Here is a 23,376-nt window from a genome sequence, read left to right as displayed (position 1 = left end):
GTAATTCAATGTTCATTAGAAATTAGTTATTTCGGAAGGGTTCTTGCTTTTAGTTTGTATCTGAAAGAAACTTGCATCATCTACGCATATATGTAGAGGGTTCAACTTAGTTGCTCACGTCCTTTCTTCGGAAACTTCTCAGATTTTTTTGGATAAAGGTGGAGATTTAGGAAGCCAAAAAGCTTGTACCTCTTTCAATTCATCTTTTACTGCTCCTTGTTAGTAAAACAAGTAGAGTAAAGTACAAGTAAAACAAAATGAATTTGGATCAATTTGGCTATGAAAAGTTATTGTGCATCGCTAAATAGTATATGCATGCTATTATTATGAATTTCAAAATGATTATCATTCATTTTTCGGTACTTGTGTGATGAAATGACAGATTTGTGCCTCAAAGTGTGATCAGTCACTTTATCAGATCAGATCAGATACCATAAAATAGACAAGGAAAACTTTTTTGTAACTCTTTCTTATTTTTTTCCTGCATCCATTTGGAAAATTGATTGAATTCGTTGTTGTACATTCTTTCTGATATTTCCAGAACTAAATTCATTTGTTAAGCTTCTTCGAGAATTTTACCGCACAAATCAATTTCGGAACGCACTTTACAAATGACGTAGTATCGGTTATTTATCGAACAATACCACAAAAAGCAAAGAACCACAGAAAGCGCATTATTTGATATTCCAAAGGTAACTTTAAAAAAGTTCCGATTGAACAAAATTGGAATACCTCCAAGGTGAATTTTGTAACACAGTTGCAGCTCTCTATTACGCACCTTCATAACTCGTAGTTCGAATTGAAAAATATGAATCGCCTTCTAATATATTCCCGATATTAAAAATCGCGAAACCTTGGATAAATAAACACGGCCATCTTGTCCTTTATATGGATCGATAGAGTGAGCAAGCACCATATCAAAGCAAGCAAGATCAAGTGAACGGTGGCGGCGGTCTCCATGGCAATCAGTCAGCCGACAGTTATTTCTCATCGTGAACATTCCGACACAGCCGCCTTCGGCAATTAGCAGAAATAGAAATAGTCGCTAGACTTCAGCGCAACGTTCTCCGTAGCACATCAGTTGGCCATGCATACACTACAACTACATAAATTCGTCACTGATCACTATAAAAAGGATTGGCCGTCATTGGAAGCTGTAGGACTAGTCTTCGATAATATATTCATCGTATATTATCAATTAAGTAGAAGATTAATTCTAAATTGAAATCAATTATGACTGCGATTCGAATGTTATGAGACGATAATGAAATTATCATTTGTAATACGTTCATTCTTATGTGAACCCGCGGGTTCAAAAGACGAGAATGACTCACAGACTCATTTGAAACTAGAGTTGAAAAAGGCAAATAAGTACATGATGAATATTCAACGAACTATTCAAAACGTGAAATTATATCATAAATAATCAACTATATTTGATTGTATTGAAGAGAGTTAACCCACTACTGAAATAAAATGACGCAGCTTTTTTTTTGTTCAAATATAAACAAATATAACAAATTTTACAAATCAGCACCGAGTTGAAAAATAACTGACGGCGCTAGACGACCTAAAATACGTTTCTTGATTATATTATAGTGATGGGAAATCTTTAAAAGCATATCTTTTTTCAATAACCGGCTATTGAATATTGCTTCAAACTATATTTCAGTTTCAAATTCAAACCATCCAGCCTGAAAGAAAGAAACAAATCTTCAACCTCTTTCTTTTAATCTTTTAGACATTATGTTTGTTATGTTTGGGCAGCCAATACGACAAATGTATGAAATAAATGACAAAAAATATTTCAGTTCTGTTTAAATTTTGCCCTCATAAAGCCTTGGGTATTACTTGCATACCTTTTGATTGTAGTCAAAAATTCCTTTCAAGGTTAAATGAAAACAAAAATTATTTTTGTCTTCTAAAATGAAACATGAACAAATGAATAAGTTAATGTACAAAGTAGAAATCAATTTTCGAACAGAGAGAGAGTTGTATTTTGTTTTAAAATGATAATAGAAGTTGATACAAGAGTTAGTTCATTATGTGACCCGGAAGTGCATAGTATATTGTGGAATATCAATGAACATGTATACACGACACCTTAAGAAATGATTTCTAACAACCGATGTTACTAAAACTAACGTTGATGCATGTGTGAAGACTTTCTGTTGAACATCATCAAATCATTTCAATAACGATAAATCAATTTTTATGTTCCATTTAGATGAAGGCAAAACTAAAATTCCTAAGGAATTTTCATTTTTTTTTTCTAATACGAACGTTGATCCCAGAAAGAAATTATTCTTGCCATCACAAATCACATATGTGATTCAGAGATTGTTCAAATAATAATTTTTAGTCAGACCATATGCTGAGAAGGTTTGAATGAGATTTCAGATTCAAGCTTGAGTCTATTATAAAGGAGTTTGCGATAATTTTACGAAACAGTTTTTCTTTGACGCCAATCAACTTTTTCATCATTTATGGTTTATATTTCACAGAGGTTTCGCCAAAGTAACACTAATGTGGTCCACAACTTCATTAATGATGAATTTGGTTGATCATTGGGATAAATTGAACAACTGTGGTACCAAAGCAGACCGCTGTAAAACTCTTAAGAGAAACATGATGGGTATCTAACATCCGATTATTGAAATTTTACAATCATACTGCGGTTTGACGTTCTTCAGTTCAATAGAACACCCTCATGCCAGACAGTTTTTTCAGAGCATTGAATGCCTTCGATAGAATAAACATGAAATATAAATTAAATAATCCCCAAGGTGGCATGTACACAATAGATATACAGTTATTCAAAAAATATTTTGGTACTTTTCAGGAACAGCATAAGCTTGACCATAGTTATAACAAAATGGTGGTATTCAACTATAACATCATTTGATTAGATAAATTGGAACTGTAATTTCAAGCATTGTGAGAGAATATTCAGTTCCATCGAAACCCTAAGCAGTTTGATAATATAATTTTCCGATTATACAGTGCATTTCTTTAATGTCCTCCCCCTCTTTTATTTTTTGAATGGGTCAACTCAAAATATTGAAATTTGGGATAGTGAAATTAATACATGGATTCTTTATTTTGAAGTGAAATTGACAGATGAAACTCTCAAGATGGCGACTGGGCGCCATCTGCGAAAAAAAATTAAATGGAAAGGGGGTCTTGTGATACATCTTTTTAAAATTCCTTGCAGATGCTTCACAATCCTAGAATATTATGTCAATATTTTCAACTACTACAAAATGGCGGAACATTTAATAAATGCCTGAATATATTGACATTAAACTACATAATATGAGGTAATAAGCTTGAGTTCATTGAGCATTAATTTCATCATCCCAAATTTCAATAAATTGAATTCTCCTGTTCAAAAAATAAAAGGGTTGGAATATTAAAGAAATGCAGCGTATAGTTCCTAGCTTTTACGTTTAACTAGTTTATAATTTCACAGGCATTTTAAGAATAAACTGCGTGTATATCTGATATAAAAAACTTTTCAAATGGTTCATTGTGAACTCTGAGATTATGGAAGTTTTTGATGAGCAGTGTATAATCTTGACGTGAGTGATAGATTCGCGGAACCGGTAAGTTGGGTTACGGCAATTCATCAAGCGGTCTGTTTGAACTCTTTCAAGATCTATAAAGCATTACATGCTGCACTTGTTTAATTATCCCAAACGGCTGGTCGCAGTGTTTGCATTTTAGAGTGAACAAACAAAACATAGACAAAATTACATTTATAAAGTCGTGAGTAATTTTGGTATAAATCAAAACCGACACTTTGAAAAATGGGCGTAAATGGCATCGTACATCTTTATGTATACTTCGGTTTGACACAATTAGTTTGAGATCTTGAGAAGCAGTTTGACTCATGGAAGAAATGAATATTTGAGAAAACATCTAGTCTATTTGAAATATTTCTACCATATTAAAATGCATAGTGGTTCATGATGAGAACAAGTTAGAGTTATTTCGTACAGTTAAACAATTTCAAATCTCATTAATTAGGATAAAGAGTAATTGACGATAATCTATTCATTCGATATGTAAGAAAATGTAAATAAAAATAGGAGAAAATGGTTCTTACCCCGTCATTTCGAACAGATATAGTCACATGTGTTATATCGTTGAGAAGAGAATTTTATATACGATCAAATGGTTGAAAAAAAATTACAGGGTTTTGTGAATAGCCGAATAAGAAAACGCGACTAAAATAATCAATATAGACAAACAGTTAAATGTGAAATTTTCCATATTTAATATAAAAATAATAAGATGATTCTGGCTATATGAAAACCATATAATTCTGAATTTTCAACGTAATTCGTTAAATACTTTTTCAATTGATTTTTGGATTTGAGAGTAGTTTCAGATTTTTTTATTACTTCGGGAACTTTATTTTCATCATGATAAATTGATTTCTGTCCAAAATTGAATTTGAAATTAGTAACTGATAATAATTTTGTTTATCTAGTGTTATGCCTATTATTGATTTATATGCAATTCATGTTTGAAAATTTTTATTCATTTGTTATTGAATGAATAAAACAAAAAATGTTTCGTATGTATAGTGTATACTGTTTGTATAGTGTGTATAGTGTGTTTTATACAAATTTAGTGTTGGTTTTGAGTGAGATAAGTTACATAGACATTTAGTAGTTTTATTTTGTAAAGATTTCAAAGGGCTGATCCCCAAATAGAAACACTATCAATAACTATCTGTAATTCACTTATTGAAGAAACAACAAAACTGTTATAAGCTTGATCATTCCACTGGTACTTAAAACCAAATTCTTAAGAAAATGTTCCCAAAAGAAGTGGCTATATTAAGAAAACTTTACGATTCACGTATAGGAATGTGATATATCATCTTGAAGCATTTTTTATCATCTTTCTTTGAAAAAATGAACTTTTGAAAAAATGAACTTTTGACCACTTTTATGCATAATGGAAATAATAGTAATTTTAGCACGCCCTATATGATATGGAGTTGATTTCTGGGTGTTAATTAAATATTTCGAGTATGGCCAAAGTATCATGGAAATAGTAACTTTTCATTAAATGAGAATACTGACTTACTTAAGTTCAATTAGGGCTATGATTTGGACCATATTTAGCACAAATAATTTTTTATCTCGAAAATCGATAGATATGTATAGGATATTATCAACAAGAAAGTACTAGAATAAAAGAGCGATTCCAAAAATGTATCAATATACGAGGTGTTCTATTCAAAAATATTGAGTTGCTAGGTCATTTTGATGGAAGTGGCAATGCTGCAATGCTAAGAATATTTTAAATCGATAGAATAGGTAAGGAAATGTGAGATGTGAAATTTTCAGAAAAATTCTTCGTTGCGTTCATCTTAAACATCTAACCTACCATCGACGGCTACATCCATCAATATATTGAAGTGATGAATTATTATCGTTCTCTCTATCGGCATTCCTGACATAATCTACTTAGAGAAATTTTCGAACATATTGACCTTCATAATGAGAAAGAGTTAAACAACTGTTCCGATTGAGATAACTCTTGGTGATCGGTCAATGAGGACCAGTAGAGTGGCCCGCAAAGTCACCAGATTCAGGTTCACTGCAATTTATAAAACTCAACTAGTATCTCTAGATCACATTATTGATTATTGTCAGTTTAATTTGCCGAAAATGCTTCAGATCTTCTTAAACCGCTTCGAAAAAAAAATAATGAAAACACGTGCAAACAATTATTTGACCACACATTCAACTGCATAAAGCATATACGATCAAAGATTGAACCCAAAGTCTCAACACTCCTTTCACTTTTAGTTGAATTCAATTCAAATTAACATAATTCCTCCATAGACGAAATAAGTTCATTATATGAGCTACACGTGACCAATAGAAGTCAAATTATGTAAGGACAAATGTATCTCTATGTAGACAAAAGTACGCTTAAAAATTTATCTGATTGTAGAGACAATGACTTTGAGACTAATTGATGTTAGCATTTCCGGACGGGAACAATATAATGAAAGTTTTCTTCAAAAATTGAGTTATTTTGATACTTTATAAATATTAATGGAATTGATATGCTTTATCTTTTCGATAATAACAGTAATTCTGAGAATTTATGGCGTTCAACTAGGCTCGCAAATCTCTGGTAGAGCTCTTTTGAATATACATTTACTTGATCTTCTCAAGATAAACATACAAAACATCTAATGTCTATCATTTAATTTCTGTTTAGCAATCTTCATGGCATTATAATAAATATAATACGGTTGAGTTAAAATAGGCGCAACGGCCATTCCTATATATTTAGGAATACTTTCTGAGAATATCACAATAATTTTCCTGTAGCCTGCCTTGCGTATATTTTACACATTGTTTACTTGAAATTATACCTTATAGCGAAACACAAACTAGTTTTAATGCGATGCCTAGTTGAACTTTAAGTAAATGGTAGTTCCAAATTATCTATTGAACATTTTTAAACATAATAATAACACAGGAAGTATAGATGGGTTGAGAAAACCTATTTTCGGCCTTCATTTCTTGAGGACCAAGTATATCCAAAAGAGTGAGTGAAAACTTGATGAACCGTGAATCACATATAGGGTGGCATGTTAGTACGAGGAACTTAAACAATGCCGTTGTTAGATGGAAAACGAAAAAAAAAGTGTTGCTAGTTTCAGCCTAGCATGCCTTATGAGACCCAGAGGGTGTTGGATCACAAGTCATTTCACCAATCAATATATTGGCAACTGTTTTTTTTTTGAAGAATAAACCAATCAGACGTTATTTTTCATGGCTGCTGTTTTTCAGGAAAGGCTCCATTATAAACTTCATGCTTTTGATTATGCAAAAAACTACAGAGTGTTGATACAGTTTAAAAATATATCAATATCAAAAATTATACCACAATGACTATATCACGCACGAAAAACCCTATTGAATTTGAATATATAATAAATGGAGAAACTCTTGAGATATGCTAGGAGGTCAAGAATCTGAGTCAGGGGTCGGCAAGTAGTTTTAGGTGGGGTCCGGATACTGTGGGGAAATTTTGACGAGGTCCAGAAAAAAAATATCAATAATAAAGTGCTAGGTATTGTTTTGGTTTCAAATCACATTCTGAATTATGGAAAAAATGAAAGACCTTTTATCAATGCGAGAAACTATATCGACGGTCTTGAGCCAGTTTTTTTATAGTTTGGTTCTCGAGAGAAACAGCAAATTCGAAGTCTGTCTTCTAGGTGGGCGTCCGTTAATCTCGAACGATATTTGTTTTTCAAAAAATTCATTTTTGGGAAAGATTTTCACATATGTATGTCGAGCCAAACATAGTGGCCAAATTGATAGCTAGTCTTTTACAATATTCATATTTTTATGGGACATGTTTGGCCCAAAATTCTTCAGAGGATTCCGTTCTATTATACATTTGCAAAGACACATCTTTTTGCAAATCAATTATCTCCATTTGAAGTGATGGCTTTGATAGATTGAACAACTTGGCAGCCACATTTTTCCATCAATTTCAAATGGAGATTTGAGAAACGGAGATAGCGTGCCTATCTCTGCAAAGTCTTGGAATCTTGTAGCAAATTCGTTTATTACCTCTTTCTGATATTTTTTATGATGATCGAATGAAAGTCCACGGCTAATAGAGAATTTCAAAAAAAGGTAACAAGTTGCTAACGGCAGTCAATATATTGGGAGAGCAGTGGTCGTGGGTTTTTTATTTTGTGGAACAACCTTTTTTCGGATGGGGCGCCACTTGATTTGATTTTGCTAAAATCAAGAAATGAAAATATGCATAGTCAGAAAATTATTTAATAGTTGCTGCAGACTAAACCAAAATATGGTAGACAAAAAAGCGGTTATTGTTTTCATTACAAAAATGATGTGATCCACTAACACAACAAATGAAATAATACGACGCCGCTGCAGCTGCAGTAGGATCTTACAAAACAACGTTATGAAGTAAATTCATATGACTTTCATTACGTCTACACAAAATAATTATTGAAACGTTGGAAATAATTTTTGAAACGTTACATGCATGTAGGCACATATAATTCAAAAAGGAAACACCAGATATATAGTTGGTTTCCAAAAATAGGTTGTCTGTGTAGTGGAAATCAACTCCGATGTAAAAAATTGGAAATTCCTCACCAAATGAGTCCCTTCTTTTCTGGATGTTATCAGCAACAGGCTGTCTGAGAGGTCGAGTAGATTCTGGATGTAGTCTGGAGGGTTAGAAAACGAAACAGTTCAGTTGTCAGGCGATACTATAAATATCCTGGATTTGAAAGATATATGTCGAATTGGAGCAATTCGACTTTTATTTTATTTTTTTTTTAAACTGGTCGAGAGCAAAAGATGGTATTTGGGGATCCAAAAGGTTCCAAACCAGAACAAAAACGTTCGAGATGGTTGGACGACCCACGCTTCTTGGAAAATACCAAAGGCTGTACTTGTCCGTAGCTTAATGGAAACCGGCAGATCTCCTCTAAGGGAAAGGCTTCCACTAAAATAATGCCCAACACAAAAATGGTAACTGACGTGACACACTCTACTTTCGTTTTTCAACCGTCATCCAAAATCCTTTCAGGTTGACCTCCGACCAGAAGTATTAACACAAACTCGTCCTTTGCGCCGTGACGTACACGTTGACGAAATTTGGTGTACTCCAATGGCAATACTTCTCCTCTGTATGAAGTATTCATTGAGCATTCCTTCTTTTTGAGAATTTTATTTCATTAATAATAATTCGTTTTTTTTCTCTTCCCCAGACTACATCAACTATGCAATGAAATACAGAGTTATCAAGAAAATAAAAAAGCGGATGTTTACTAGATTGGAACTCTGAAATTGTATACATGTATTTTATGATTTCCACAATTAAATGATACATTTCGTAACAAGTGCTTTGGATTGTCGATAAAAGTCAACTTTTCACGTTACACGTTCTTAAGATCGGCCAAAAATTTTACCAATTCTACAATTCTTCTTCAGAGGCCTCCTTTTTAAATTCAAGAATTGTCGGAAATTGAATAAAGTCTTGTTTAACGATATCATTCCCAAAGATATCCAACTTACGACGAAAAGCAGATACGCTTTGTATCAGGTCACATATTAATTTTCCATTTCCTTGTAACTCTGTATTGAGCGCATTCAAATATTTAAAAAATCTTTCAGAAAAGCCACAACCAGTATATCGTTTTTTATAAACTCGAATTGTTTTCTGGCTGAGATCTCATAAAATTAATCAACTCGACCAAGCTGTCCATCACTTCTTTCAGTGTAGCACTAAGTTTTCCACAAAGGGCTGCCTGGTGAATTATGCACTGATACAATATAAGACCTGAACTTTTATCTCTGATTCCCTTTACTACACCTTTTTCTTTGCCAATCATTGCTGGGACCCTGTCAGTTGAAAGCGAAACCATTTTATCATAACTGATGTTATATTTCGTAATAAAATCATCAATGGCCTTGAATAAGTCTTCTCCTTGAGTGTTACGTTTCAAAGGCAATATTGCTAGCAACTCTTCCGTAAAAATCTGACACTCAATGTCAACAAATCTTTTGAAAATTGACATTTGTTCATCATCAAAAATGTCACATGATTCAAGGTGCGTAGCAAGGTGCCTTTTTCAGAAGTTCAAGAAGAGTGTTTTTAATGTCCACAGGTAAAATTTCAGTTCTTCGTCTATTACTTCTCGCTGACAATGGAATACTTTGAATTGCAGAGACATCTTTTTTTTCTCTTCAAAAAGTGATGTAACTACTGCCAATCTGAAAATGGTTTGAGTTATTTATTATGCGTCCAGCAGACACGTAACGCTGCTTCTGTGGAACTACTAATTTTGTACTCTTTTCGTAAAACTGAGATATATCTGATTTTTTTCTTTACGAGCCTGACTACCTAGTTTTTGTGGAATTGCTGATGAGTTGTTTCGTAGTGTCACTTAAAATTTCTACTTTTAACAATAGCGACAGTTTTATTGCATATAAGGCACACTGGAACCGCTTGAGGCGTATGAGTCAGCGTAAAACAATATTGTTCAATCCATTCTGCCAAAAACCTTCTATTTTCACTGTCAACTTTTCGTTTTTTAGGATCCATATCAACGTAGGTACAGAAAGAAGAAAGACGTTTTATCAAACGAACGAAAACGACAGAAATCATAAAACAAATGTCCGGTTACTGCGTTGTTTATGCTGCGACTGATGACTAGCAGTCTGCTTTCAGTCCTTTCCCACTGTGGAATCGGGGCATTTGGAAAATATTTAAAACCAAGTCATCAACATTTACAAATACAACACTATGTAATGTAACATCACTTCTCATATGATTTCATCTGAACAATTTATTCCCGCAATGTACATATACCCGTACACGTAATATGTATTCTTCATCTTTTTCCAGCGGCAATGTATAATGAAAATTTTAAATCACTTCTTCGGTAATACGTACACAAATTGAACGATTTGTTAATCAGACAAACCATCATTAAATTTGTGCTGATAACACAAACTAAGAGTAGTCTAATTTAAACTCCCGAACAGAGAGCAAAGCAAACATATAGTGCCGATTCAGCTCTTTTTCATTAATAAACAATCATTCCGACGAAGCGAGAGGCCGCGAGCTCGAAAAACTGGGCCTATTAAAATCTTTCACTCGGCTGAGGTTGTTTGTCTTAAGCCCTCGTTAAGAGCTGCAGCTTCCCCGAGGCCTCGATATTTCAACAAGACGAACACTGGTTGATTTGTTACCTCACATGAACTTCTTATAAATAATACTACTGACAAAAAGATTATATCACCCTCTCCCGAACACCAGTTTTTTTAGTGGTGAGGTTTTGTGAAAGATGGAAATTGTTTTGTGGAACTGCATTTATATTTTTTATAATTCTTGAGTAACCAATGTATTGAAATGATGGTAGTTGTGTGATTTAAAAATTTCTATATGCACTCAAATACCGATGTGAATGTAAACTGCATCTTAAAATTAATAGATATATTATACAGTGTCATCTTGGGAAATGTTATTCAAGAGAGTTGTTCACCGTTGAAAAATACATCTAGATTTGAAGTTACGGTCATCTAAGTGAAATTTTTATTTTTTTTTTATATTTTTTTTAAATGGGGACTATGAAAAAAAATTTGCTAAAACGATAAGTAAACAGGATCCTGTATACGATGGTTTATTTTAGAAGCCGGTGATATTACGAATCACCCAACTATGGTGTTACCACGGTAAATTTTTTGAAGAGTTGAATTAATTTTCAAAGTTTTTGGTGCAAAGTTATTTTTAATTTTTCTTAACACCGAGAATTACTCAAAATTATACAGTATTGAAACAAAAATTTAATATTCAATAATATCAAACCACAAAACGTCAAAATATAATTGGGTATTTCGGAAGAAAGTCATTCATTTTCTCGAGAGTTTCATATCCAAAATAATCTTCAGAAAATCAATGATATCGTTCCGAAATACCTATTGTATTTTGATGTTTTGTGATTTGATATTATTGAATATTAAGTTCTTGTTGCAATACTGTACAATTTTGAGTAATTTTCGGTGTTAACAAAAAATACAAATAACTTTGCACCAAAAACTTTCAAAATTATGTTACTCTTCAATTAGTGTACTCATCATAGTAGTGTAATTTGTAATATTGCAGGCTTTTAAAATAAACCGTAGTATATAGGATACTGTCTATTTATCGTTTTAGCAAATTTACTTTTTTGTAGTCCTCATTAAAAAAATGGTTAAAAAAATTAAACTTCACTTAGATGGCCATGACTTCAAATCTAGATGTATTTCTTAATGCTGAACAACTTTTTCCAAAGATTTTTCAAAATAAGAGTACTTCATTCCTGTCACAAAATCAAATATTTGAAGGCTCCTCGTGTATTACGTGTGTTTTACTGTATTTAGTTGGTGCATGTTTAATTTTAGGGGATGCACAAAATTTTATCAGGAATAACTTTTTGTCGAAAAACCCTTAATAAATGAGTTTCCCATATGATGCATACTCTGGGGATGACACTGTATAAAACTGTTGACAAAAACAAAAAACTCTAAATTTTTCACTTTTTGATCGCTATTTGGGTACATAATTTTCAACACGTTTTTACTCTTGAGACGTGATAATCCCAACTCAAAGGCAAAATTGTAACTGCAAAATTTCAATTTAAAAAAAAGAACAATATTTGTTTGAATGTGTTTGAATGGCTCTCATTCCAAAACGTGTTGTCCAAACTGGCATAGAAATGTCGTCAAACACAATATAAAGGATGTTTGAATTGAAAGGGTTATATTTTTAGGAGTGATTAATTTTTGATAATTAATACACATCCATGTATGATTATTCCTTCCTTTCTTTGGAAGATTTCCTCATCCTTTTTTTTGTATCAAGATGGAGTAGGAGAAAGCCAAAAACTTTCTTTCCCAAAAATTAATCACTCCTGAATATATAACCCCTTCAATTAAAATAATATTCCTCTTGGCTGGGAATAAATCAAATAGGTTAATGAATGCCATTACGATGTCATCGATGACATAAGCAGATCAAGCTTATTCCGTGACATTAAAAAATCGTAATTCATGAATGAATTGTTTGTATTTTCTATAATGTTATCCAATTTGGTACTGAAGAGCCTTGGGGCAAGTGTCTTGAGGCGAAACATCGGTGTATACCAGTTAGGGTGACAGTATTCCATGTAAGTGCAATTTATTACCATTCATTCAAAGTAGAACTCATATGAATGATATCTGATTTTTATTCCACAACGAATGTTTGAAATACAAACTGAGTAGAGAAAAGTATCTTCTGTATAATTCAGTGTTCATATAGAAGTGTTTGTTTCGAAAGAATTTTTTTTCTTTCGTGTAATTCAATGTTTATATAAAAGTAGCTGTTTCAGGAGGACTTTCTTTCAGTTTGTGTCTGAAAGTTACTTTTTTGCATGATCTACACATCTATGTATAGAGTTACTTATTTTCAACTTGATTACTTCATTCCTTTCTTTGGAAGATTCCCTCATCCCTTTTTTTTGTATCAAGATGGAGTAGTAGAAAGCCAAAAACTTTCTTTCCCATAAAGGATGTCATCTGTAATTTTTATCGACTCAAAAAAAAAAAAAGACTTACTGAAACCAAAGTAATTAAGATTTCATGGTGGGATTAGAAAAGTCCTCCAAAGTAGTAATAAACGGTAAAGCTTATTGAAAACAAGTTTCGAGATCTTGGACACGTATGAAATAAACCTGACGTCAGACGTCTACTATATGGAACAATAGATAATATTTTACTAACAAGAGAATACACATTCATTCATCTTCGCTGAGTGCTATTTTGTGAGACAGTGACGATTTTGGGCCGACCTTCGAGTCGAGCCGAGTTTTTGCTCAAGCTCGAATACAATTCTAATATTAAGAATCGGGATTCTTGTAGCACTATTATTAAGAACACCGATATCTTGATTGTTTCATTCATAAAAGTATACAAATTTCTCAGTTTCGTGTTCATAAATAGACATACATTTCAAATTCATATAATTCATTCTTACAATACCAATCCATTCCTACAATAAAGGATTATATAGTTATAAATGCGAGAATTATTCACTTAACAGTTACTCATTCACCTCTGTTACCCCCCCGTGGGGGTGAATGGGGCGCGTCTACATATGTAAATTACCTTTTCATCACTGGTTCTCCATACCGCTATATTTTCGGAGGCTGAAATTTTGTTTGTAGGTTACTTTTATGTTGTAGATATGCAATAAGAAATGAGTTTCAAATATTCCAACTAGGGCGCCCCCTGGGGATAAAAGGGGACGTTTACATATGAAAATAACATTTTCATCACTGTTTCTCTGTACCGATATATTTTCGGAGGCTGAAATTTTGTATGTAGGTCCGTTTTATGTTATAGATGTGCAATAGGAAAGGATTTTTGAATATTCTAACTGGGGAACCAGACGCGGGGGGAAAAAGACGTGCTCATTAAATAAAGTTACCTTTTCATCACTGTGTCTCCATACCGGTAAATTTTCGGAGGCTGAAGTTTAGTATATAGATTCGTTTTATGATGTAGATGTGCATTAAGAAGAGATTTTTGAATATCCCAATTGGGGCGGAGGATAAAGGGGCGCGAAGGAAAAAGGGACGCCCATAGAACAAAATAATCTTTTCATCATTGTTTCTCCATGGCCTTGAATTTCCGGTGAGTGAATTCATATTTAATATCAGCATTGCACCCGTGCGGAGCCGGAGCAGGTCGCTAGTCTCCTATAAATGCGGAATGCCATTTTTACAATTTTTTGCCGGACAATATGATGAAGCAATCAAGAATTTTTCAAGAAAAAATTTAAAAATGTATTAGTCGCTGAATATTTTCACCCTGTGAATGAATTCGATAAAATAGTTTTTATTATATTGAACTATTTTTTAGTTATTGATACCAATTAGTGTTGGCTGTATCTGAAAGTATTATATACATTATTATAATCGTGCTTTGTATTACGATTATGTAATCCGTCCTCTTCTTTTAAATCTGTCCTCTCTGTATCTGTAGAGTAGGGAGGGTGAGTGAAGAGCCACAGGACACATAATGTGTCCTGTCCTTTGCAGGAAGGTGGACAGGTCACTAGGAGACATCTTTCTCATATTGGCAGGTGTAGGCCAAGACTCGCCGAACACACTCTCTTTGGCAACCTTGAGTTGTCTCACGGTGGCCTGCACGAAGGTTTTGGAAGGTGCAGCGACATTACTGTCGTTGCGCGACTTCTTCAACCTTATTGGGGTTCTCTCCGTGGAGGTGCACAAGTGAGGGAGCTTACCTGCAGGGGCAGCCGGTTCCTTGCCTTTATTCAAGGCGGAGCTCTTGGCGCCCGCCGCAGGAAGTGCCGTTGCTGTTGGAGGTGGAGTAGGGGAGGGGGAGGGTGCACTTATAGTTGCTGCCACACCTGCCTCTTTCGCTCTCTTTCTTCTTTTGGCCTCGGCGTCGCAAATGCGCTTACGCCTTGGCCTCTGTATTACATCACGAGATGATCTGCTATGTCCAGCCTCATTCCAAGCGGTAGATTGGGGTGGACATTTCTGTTCATCCCCAGCCACCGCCTTAGATTGAAGTGAGCACTTCTGTCCAGCCTCAGGATTGGTTTTTGTTTTTGTTGTTTCTGTTTTAGTGTTTGTTTCACTCATGTGTGTTCCCAAGTCTAACAAAGAAGAGTTGGTCACCTCTGGCAGAGCCCCGCATTAGCAGAGGTATAGGCTTATTACAATGAGTTTTCGCCCAGTTCCTCAAGGGGATAGTTCGTGACCGCATATGACCCTACGGCCATTCAGCTGTCGGCACGATTTTAACCTGTCCTATCCAAGTTATTAAATATTGGCCTATTGGCCAATTATTATTATTATAATTAGTATTATTATTAATAAACACAAATATATTGTCGATATTGTTGTGACCATACTTTTCCAAAAAAATATAGTTCAGAACATAACATCTCTCAACATTGTCTTTCACACCCTATAGCATATCTCATACCAATATATCTCAAATTATTTTCAGTGGTAACTCCTCGTTAGTACCACTCAGCCTTCAGGTAGAGATTGAACAATACATGATTTGTTACTGTATCCGAGAATATTCTAGATGATAATGAACAATTATTGTTTTCACCTGCAGCACTTTCCCTGAGATCTCGAAGATTTGTGATATGAATAAGGCGTATATCATATTCAGATCAATTTCTTTAATGTGGTATAGATGCATATGATAATTTCAATTAAAGCAATTGATATTGTGTATTTTATTATTTATAGATCGATTCAACCGGAAATGGTTATGTTAACAATTTAACTATCATTATATTTGAAAAAAATAGCGTACATTCATCGACAAAGCAAAAGTTGTAGGAAAACCTGAATTTATTTAAATAATTATTATTACTTCAATGAACCCAACTGAACAATTTTTAGAGTTCAGAAACATCTTTTTGAAAAAAATCTTCGATCGTGAAGACAGGAAATCTGTGAGATAGGGGACGCTATCAGAGTGAATCAATGTTGGGCGTTTCTCTCATTTCGACGAGTGTCAAGTTCTTGGATGAATTCAGATAGTTCGAACAAGTTTCGACTCTTGAAGATTGTCCTTAATAGAGAATAGACTGTGGTAAACGAAGAAAAAATACAATCGATACATATAATAAAAGTGTAACTGATCGCTGTCTGTATATGTGGGATATTTGAGAAAAAAGATTATTGGGGTACTATATCAACAAATAATATCCAAAACAATGATTTTCAGAATTTTTGTCTGTTCATTTGCTAGTATTATTAATTGTGCCTGTTAAGCACAAGAATGGCTCAACTGTTTTGGCTCAGTAATGTATTGTAGCAAGCTTCACTCAAACAATGTTATGTTTTCGAATTGGCTCATAAATAAAAAAGTAATACCAATTAAAATCTCTTAAACATTTCTTGGAAAAAATACTGTAAAAATATTTTTCACTTGAACGGTCCAAATTTTGGTTAATAATGGTTATAATTTGTAAAAAGATTTTCTCATGAATCAAAGGTAAGCGAAGACATGAAAACTTCTCAAATGAACTGAAGTCCACGTGATGGAAGTCTCAGGCAACAGATATACAAAATGTATGGATTTAGTTAATCATCCATGAAGAGTTTGTTTATCTATTTCACCTGTAGAAATTCATAAGTTATTCATTTTTTTTAGAAAATTCATATAATTAAAATCTGAATAAATGTCATCATCGTCATTTATTATAAACATTACAGATTTGTATATCTTCGAACTTTTTTTAGAGAAATTTATCGCTCAAAACATTCAACTTCTTCAACTCCAAAACCTCACCGTTTTGGCGCCAACAAAAGATGATAACAGCTAATGATTATTTTCATACTTATTAGATCAGTCTGATCTTTGGCGCTAGGAAGCATATTGAAGTTTTGCTGTTATTTTCATTATATCCAATCTGAAGACTGCTTCTAGGAAAGCTACTCAAATCAGTGAAATACGTGTTTGGTTGAATTGAACAATCAAATCTATATATACAAAAACTATTTTGATCTATGACTTCATTTCATTTGATGCACCAGTAGGATATAATGAAAACGTTACTTATCTTAAAACACTTTTGGAAAAACTATTATTTGGGGCCATTATTATTCCAATAGAAGCTCTTTTGTTTGTTTGTCCTTTTTGCCAGTGGATTTGTGCCCGATAATTTCAAAAATGGCTCAACCGATTTGAGAGTGGCTTTTACTAATGTATTCTTAATTTGATTTATTTCCTTGGATTGATTTATTTCCTTCGAATCATGAATACTTCACGTCCATGTCAATTTAAAGAAGCTCTCAAACTTTCACTGGCACTTTGGTTGACAAAACAAGTTTCTTATGAATACATGAAAATATTTTGTTCTTTAAAAAAACCTGAAAAAACCCTTCTAAACAGAAGTTCATGCAAACGAAGTCAAGGGCATCAGGTATTGCTGAATGAAAGTTTCAACACATGCAGAACTCTGAATTCGAACCGAATTTCACCTTATTTTCCATTCAATTGGCAAATCTGCGAGTAAAACAGAGATATAAAGATATAATTACCTGCAACACCCTTTTCGGGAGGCCAGTCTTTTGAGAGAGTTGTTTAAGGTCTTTGGCGTCTGGGTTGTGATTGATTGCAAAGTACGACTTCATCGTTCTTAATTGGTGATGCTTGAATGACGTCCTCATTCTCTTCGTTCTTTGATTGGAACCATGCAAACCCGGCGTACCCGATCTCCCAAAGGACATATCTAAGTAATCCGAATTCAGATCTGCAAAAAAAAGATCTAATTTGAGTTGGTTTGAACCGAGATGAAAAAATTCAAATGACATAAATATAGATCAGAGGCAGCAAAAGTATAAAAATTTTAATTAGAGGAACCAGACCACATGAAGTATTATTCGATTCGAAAAGTGGGTGGAGTAGATATACATATAAATATTGTAGTAGCTCACTTCTGGTGATTAACAACGATATTTTATTCAAATGTAAATGAGAAACCAGTAATTCACCTTGATAATGGTCATAAACTTTATTTTTACATACACATCTATAGCAGAAGAGCCCACGATGCAAAATGGGGATTTACTCGAGCGTCATTGAGACATATTAGATTGCAAAGCTTAGATGATAAGAAGAAAAAAAATGTTATATAATATATACCTTTCCATCGGTGGGAAAGCAGCTATAGATTTTTAAATATGTAAAAAATACTATTGCATGGACATACTCGAACGCGTCAGATATTGATAGCATCAATGTCCTACGTATTTATAATAATGTTGGTATGTTAATTTGATCGTTTGCATGATGTGGGTGGTTGCACGTAAGGGTTAAAAGTGAAAAGAGAAAAACTTAATCGAGCGCGTCAGATTTTCCAAGGGGGTGTTAAGTGCAACAAAAAAAAGCTCTCATTCTATAATCTGACGATTTCGATCTGACGCAAACTCGCGGCCATTATTATAATGTGCAAAAAAATTCGCCATTTTGAAATACTCAAGCGCGTCAGATTAAGATATATATGGTTCATCTTCATGTTTTAGACGTGCTGTCTCATAATCTGACGAATATCACGAGGGATTCGCTTAATCTGACAAAAACAATATTTGAAAAAAAAATTTAATTCATTGAACTCAATCAATTGAAAAGCTCAGTAAATAGCATGCAAATAAATGAGTGTATGTTTTTTGAGTAGAATACTTGTATTTATAAAAAAATAATAAAAAAATGCTCAAAAAAATTTAATTTTTTATAATCAATTGATTGATTATTGAAGAAAAAAAAAAAAGAAACTTTCTATGTTTCTTACTACTTTTATTTGTAACTAACGTTACTGCAGTTTCGTCCTATAAGGACATTTTCAAACTTATATATTGTATAAGTTTGAAAATGTCCTCATATATTGTATAAGTTTGAAAATGTCCTTATAGGAATAAACTGCAGTAACGTTAGTTGCAAATAAAAGTGGTAAAAAACATAGAAAGTTTAATTTCCCTTTTCTTAATTATGACTTCCTACCACGTAGTAACAGCTACATCCATCAATTAATTGATTAATAATTCATCATCTTCATCACGAACGAGTCTCTGTGATCAGCTGTGATGGCGTCGTGGCAACAGAATTCAGAGTGGGGACGGAGTGAGAGAGTAATAGATAGAGAAAAAGTGAATATAGAATAGAGGAATAGAAACTCGGAGAGGCAAATATAGGTATCACACAGCTGCACGCATTATACTTTATCGACGAATTTTTGTTATTTCGACTTGCGGAAAACGTCAGATTATATATTTTTCGTTATCCTTGAATTATTTCCTTCAAAATTAGCTGCGCTCGAGAATGTCGAAATGACTTTGCTGCCCTCTCCTTTCTTCTTTTAGCAGGTAATTAACTCACCCTACCTTAATCTGACGCGCTCGAGAATTTCTGATGATCATTTTTTTTACTAATCTGATCCTTCTTCCCTCACAGGCGGTCTTATATATGGGGTTCATATTTGGTGGAGGTACTTGACCGGATACAATGTATCCCCCTGTATATTAATCTGCCGCGCTTTGGTAAATCCCGAAATCCCCGCATGGGCTCCCCTATTACTATTACAAACGCATATGTACCATGACCATCATCATAATAACTGAGATATTTACCGTCGGTTATACAAAAACTATAATTTCAACAGGATACTTTATTGTTCAGCTGTATCAAACAATGTTGTTTAGAAGAATCTTACCTCAAAATTGTGTGGTTTTCAGCAAAAATGGTGTTACACTTTTCATGTCACCAATATCAGCAAAAAACATAAAATATATTTTACGTTTATAACAAGAAAATTTCCACAGATTTTCTACTCTGTTCTCTTTTCCAATATTATTAACTTGGAATTATAACCAATATTTCGAAATGAAGTACCAGTGATGAATACATGCATTGTAAAATAAGGAAGATAAATAATATTACTGGAGTTTTTTCCCAACACCAAATCGTTATTTTCAACACCTCGACACGTGTTTCGATCAACAAGTGATCATCTTCAAAGAGGAAGATTAAAACTAGAAACTAATGCGAGCTAACCCTATTTATGCTATAAAGGTAACCCATACAGGTAAACCATCCAGGCGTACCAACCATACAGGTATACCAACCTAAATTAATTTTACAATTTTGCCTTATCTATTATTTTACAATATATGTTTATATAAAACAATTTTCAGCTATATAAAAGTTAATTTCACAATATTGCCGATTCAAATTTATTTTTGCAATGTGTCCTTATGTAGTATGTAGTAATATTTTAACAACCTATATAGTATGCTCTTTGGTATAGGTCCGTCATCGTTATTCATAATATTATTGTGTTCACGTTCACATATTTCTACACTCTCATAGGCATCTAGTTGCCTGTTGTTGTTAACTTGTCAAACTAATCTTAATGAACTGAAGTCTATGGAATGGTTTTGTTACAAAATATGATGGGCGACTTTTCAGGTCTTCCATATTTTAAGTGTGCTATGTGTTCCTTATATCTCACTTGAAGTAATATTCATTACTATACCAAAGGTTCCAAACAGTGCATCATAAGGAAGATAAAACAAAAACATCAGAAATATTAATATAAATTAAAATTACCTCGAGAGTAAATATGAAAAAAATGTTGAATGTAAATTGTCTGAATATTATAATGAATAGAGAAAAAGCGTTTTCGAAAGGAAAAAAAGTAGTAAAAAATGTGAAAAAACTAAAGAAAAAACTAGAAAATACCTTCACATGTAGGATCCATGCAAGAACTGAATATTATTCTGTGTGATATATTCTGAAGTAGATATTAAATTTTTTGAATTTATTGATCGACACCACTCATCGCTACATTTTTTTCTTATAATATCACAAACCGATTGATTATAGAGAAACAACTGCTAACACAAAACTTCGTATTACGATATTGTAAAAAAGATGAGTCATTTAGAAAATTTTGAAAAAACAAACCCCAGGAAACAATAGTTCGATATTTCCAATCATAAAATTTCTTTCACGAACAAACCATAAGAACTACAGGAAAATCCTTAAGGCGCTCTAAGAGCAGTGCCTGTGCGAAAGTAGTGATTTACATTGGATTTGAATCGCTGGAGATTAAATCCATTTGGAATAATATTATCTGGAAGTTTATTCCACAAAAACACAGTTCTCTTAATGAAAGAGGTCTCAATCAGTGGCTGGAGACAATATGTATCCCTGGGGAACACCAGCGTCAATGGTAAAAGTATTCAAGAGATATCCTTTGACGGTTACTTGCAGGAAACGTTCTTTCAGGAAGTTGGAGAGCCATACAAAAAAATGATCCGACAAGCCATAGCATCAATCTGCCAGAGAAGTCTCCCTATTCTTCATAGACCAAAAACTATTGAATACTTGCGGAATCTCTTGAGAGTCAGTGAACTGAGTGGAAACATAATCGAAGACTACATACGAGTACAACTAACAAAAATTTGCATGAAAGAGAATTGCATCCAGTTCTACAATTGTTACATAGGGTCTTTCATTAAGCGCTTTCTATTTTTAATTTTGAATATAACAAAGTGTGCGTGAGATATCATCGAAGTTTTTTATTCGTTTGAAAGACCTGTGGATGCCATTATGTGTGAAATATAACATCGTTCAAATGGCCGTCACAGCTTCCCTGTGTGGAGCGCATCTGAAATGTCTAATTTTCCGTGACCCTGACGCGTAAATTAGTCTGAATTTAACCAATGACTTTGGGGACCTCTGTGGTTTGTGGCTTATTCACATTTTCTTGCGATTGAAGAAAACCCCACAAGAAAAAGTCTAACAGGGTCAATTCGCACGATCTTGGTGGCCAGTTCACATCACCTCCACGTGAGATGACCATGCCCTCAAATCGCTCGTGCAGAATATCCAATGTGGCATGAGCTTTATGGCACGTAGCGCCTGTTGAAACCACATGTCGTTGGTGTCCAGATCATCCAATTGTGGTAGGACGATTATGGCGACCGTAAAATGGGAGATGTGCGCGGTACGTTGCCCGAACAGAACAACCATTTTGATAAGACAATTTCATTATTTGCACGTGTTGTTGAACGCTATATCTGTCCAAAAGGATTTGGCGAAACAGACTGAATAAATGACAACTGATTTGACAGATGTAGCTTTAACAAGATGGCCGTTATCCATTGTCAAAGTTCGAAAGTCCCTGTTGGAAAACCCGTTACATCACGCAATAGAAAAATCACTGTCCTTCTTCACAGCAAATCTGTTAGATTACTTTTTTCGGGCTTGGATCCAATATGGAGATGATGTATTTGCAATTTTTGGAACAAAGAAATATGAAGAAGAAGACTTTGTATCATTGTTTCATAAACTACACCTCACGATTTGAACTCCAAAAATATATATCACATGTTTCGCTAACACAGTACTTTATCAAGTGATTTGAATACTTCAAGTTGCTTCATACTACACGTAACCATAATTGAGACTACCTCCAACAAATTACCTAAACCTGTACCTAAGGTACCTGTTAAATTATGATCACCTGAAGCATATTACCTCACATCTATATCAATAGTAATTCTTTCTCGGTTTTTGAGAAAACAAGTTCAATAATGGACACCTATTCAGATCTAGTTGGTCATTCATTAGAATGGTTGAATTTTTAAGTTTATTCTGCTTTCAAATTATTCAGTTTAAAACCTTTATTTTCTATGTGTAAAATTTCGAACTCTTCGTTAAATATACGATTTTATTCTCTAGAAGATGGTTTGAATATGTTGAATTTGTTTTCTCATTTACATAGTTCGTATGATGTTCCTGGATTCGATTACTAAATGTTCTGCCAGTTTGACCAACATTTACCTTAGGTCACGTTCCACACTTCAATTTATATACTCTAGATTCTCAAATTTGGATATTTTGTCTTTTTTATTTTTAACTAACTTTCCCAACGTATTACTTGTTTCATATGCAATTTTAATTTCTCGTTTTCTCAAAAATGAAGCCACTTTTCCGTTGTTTGTCCAAAATACGTCTCAAATCTCTCTTTCTTGGCAAGTATTTTGTTTATAAATACGGCTTTTAAAACCTATTGTTTACTGTAATTTGCTTGATGATATTAAGTTGCTTATTGAAATTATCTACTGAAAGAAGAACATTGACTAATCTGAGAATTATGCTATTACGAGCTGCTACTTTGTGTTGGTAAGGATGGGTAGAATCGTAATGTATAGTAATATCCGTATAGGACGGTTTGTTTGTTGTTCATTCTACTAATTGT

General features: G+C 33.5%; 1 protein-coding gene across 2 annotated transcripts in view; it reads right to left on the bottom strand.

Moving 5' to 3' along the window:
* LOC111517946 (protein apterous) overlaps positions 1 to 23,376 on the bottom strand; it is a 279,607-nt gene that overhangs the window by 27,871 nt on the left and 228,360 nt on the right. Inside the window, exon 4 of one of the 2 annotated variants that reach the window (XM_074179019.1) lies at positions 17,654 to 17,880. In XM_074179019.1, the coding sequence (XP_074035120.1) occupies positions 17,654 to 17,880 (227 nt within the window). The remainder of the gene's footprint in view (positions 1 to 17,653; positions 17,881 to 23,376) is intronic. The other variant, XM_023174247.2, reaches the window with a different exon arrangement.

The sequence above is a fragment of the Leptinotarsa decemlineata genome, unplaced genomic scaffold (assembly GCF_025532065.1).
Source record: "Leptinotarsa decemlineata unplaced genomic scaffold, Ldec_3_MD MMD2_tig00004307_RagTag_RagTag, whole genome shotgun sequence".
NCBI lineage: Eukaryota > Metazoa > Arthropoda > Insecta > Coleoptera > Chrysomelidae > Leptinotarsa > Leptinotarsa decemlineata.
Note: the sequence above shows the minus strand (reverse complement) of the source record. Positions and strands in the feature narration are given on the sequence as shown.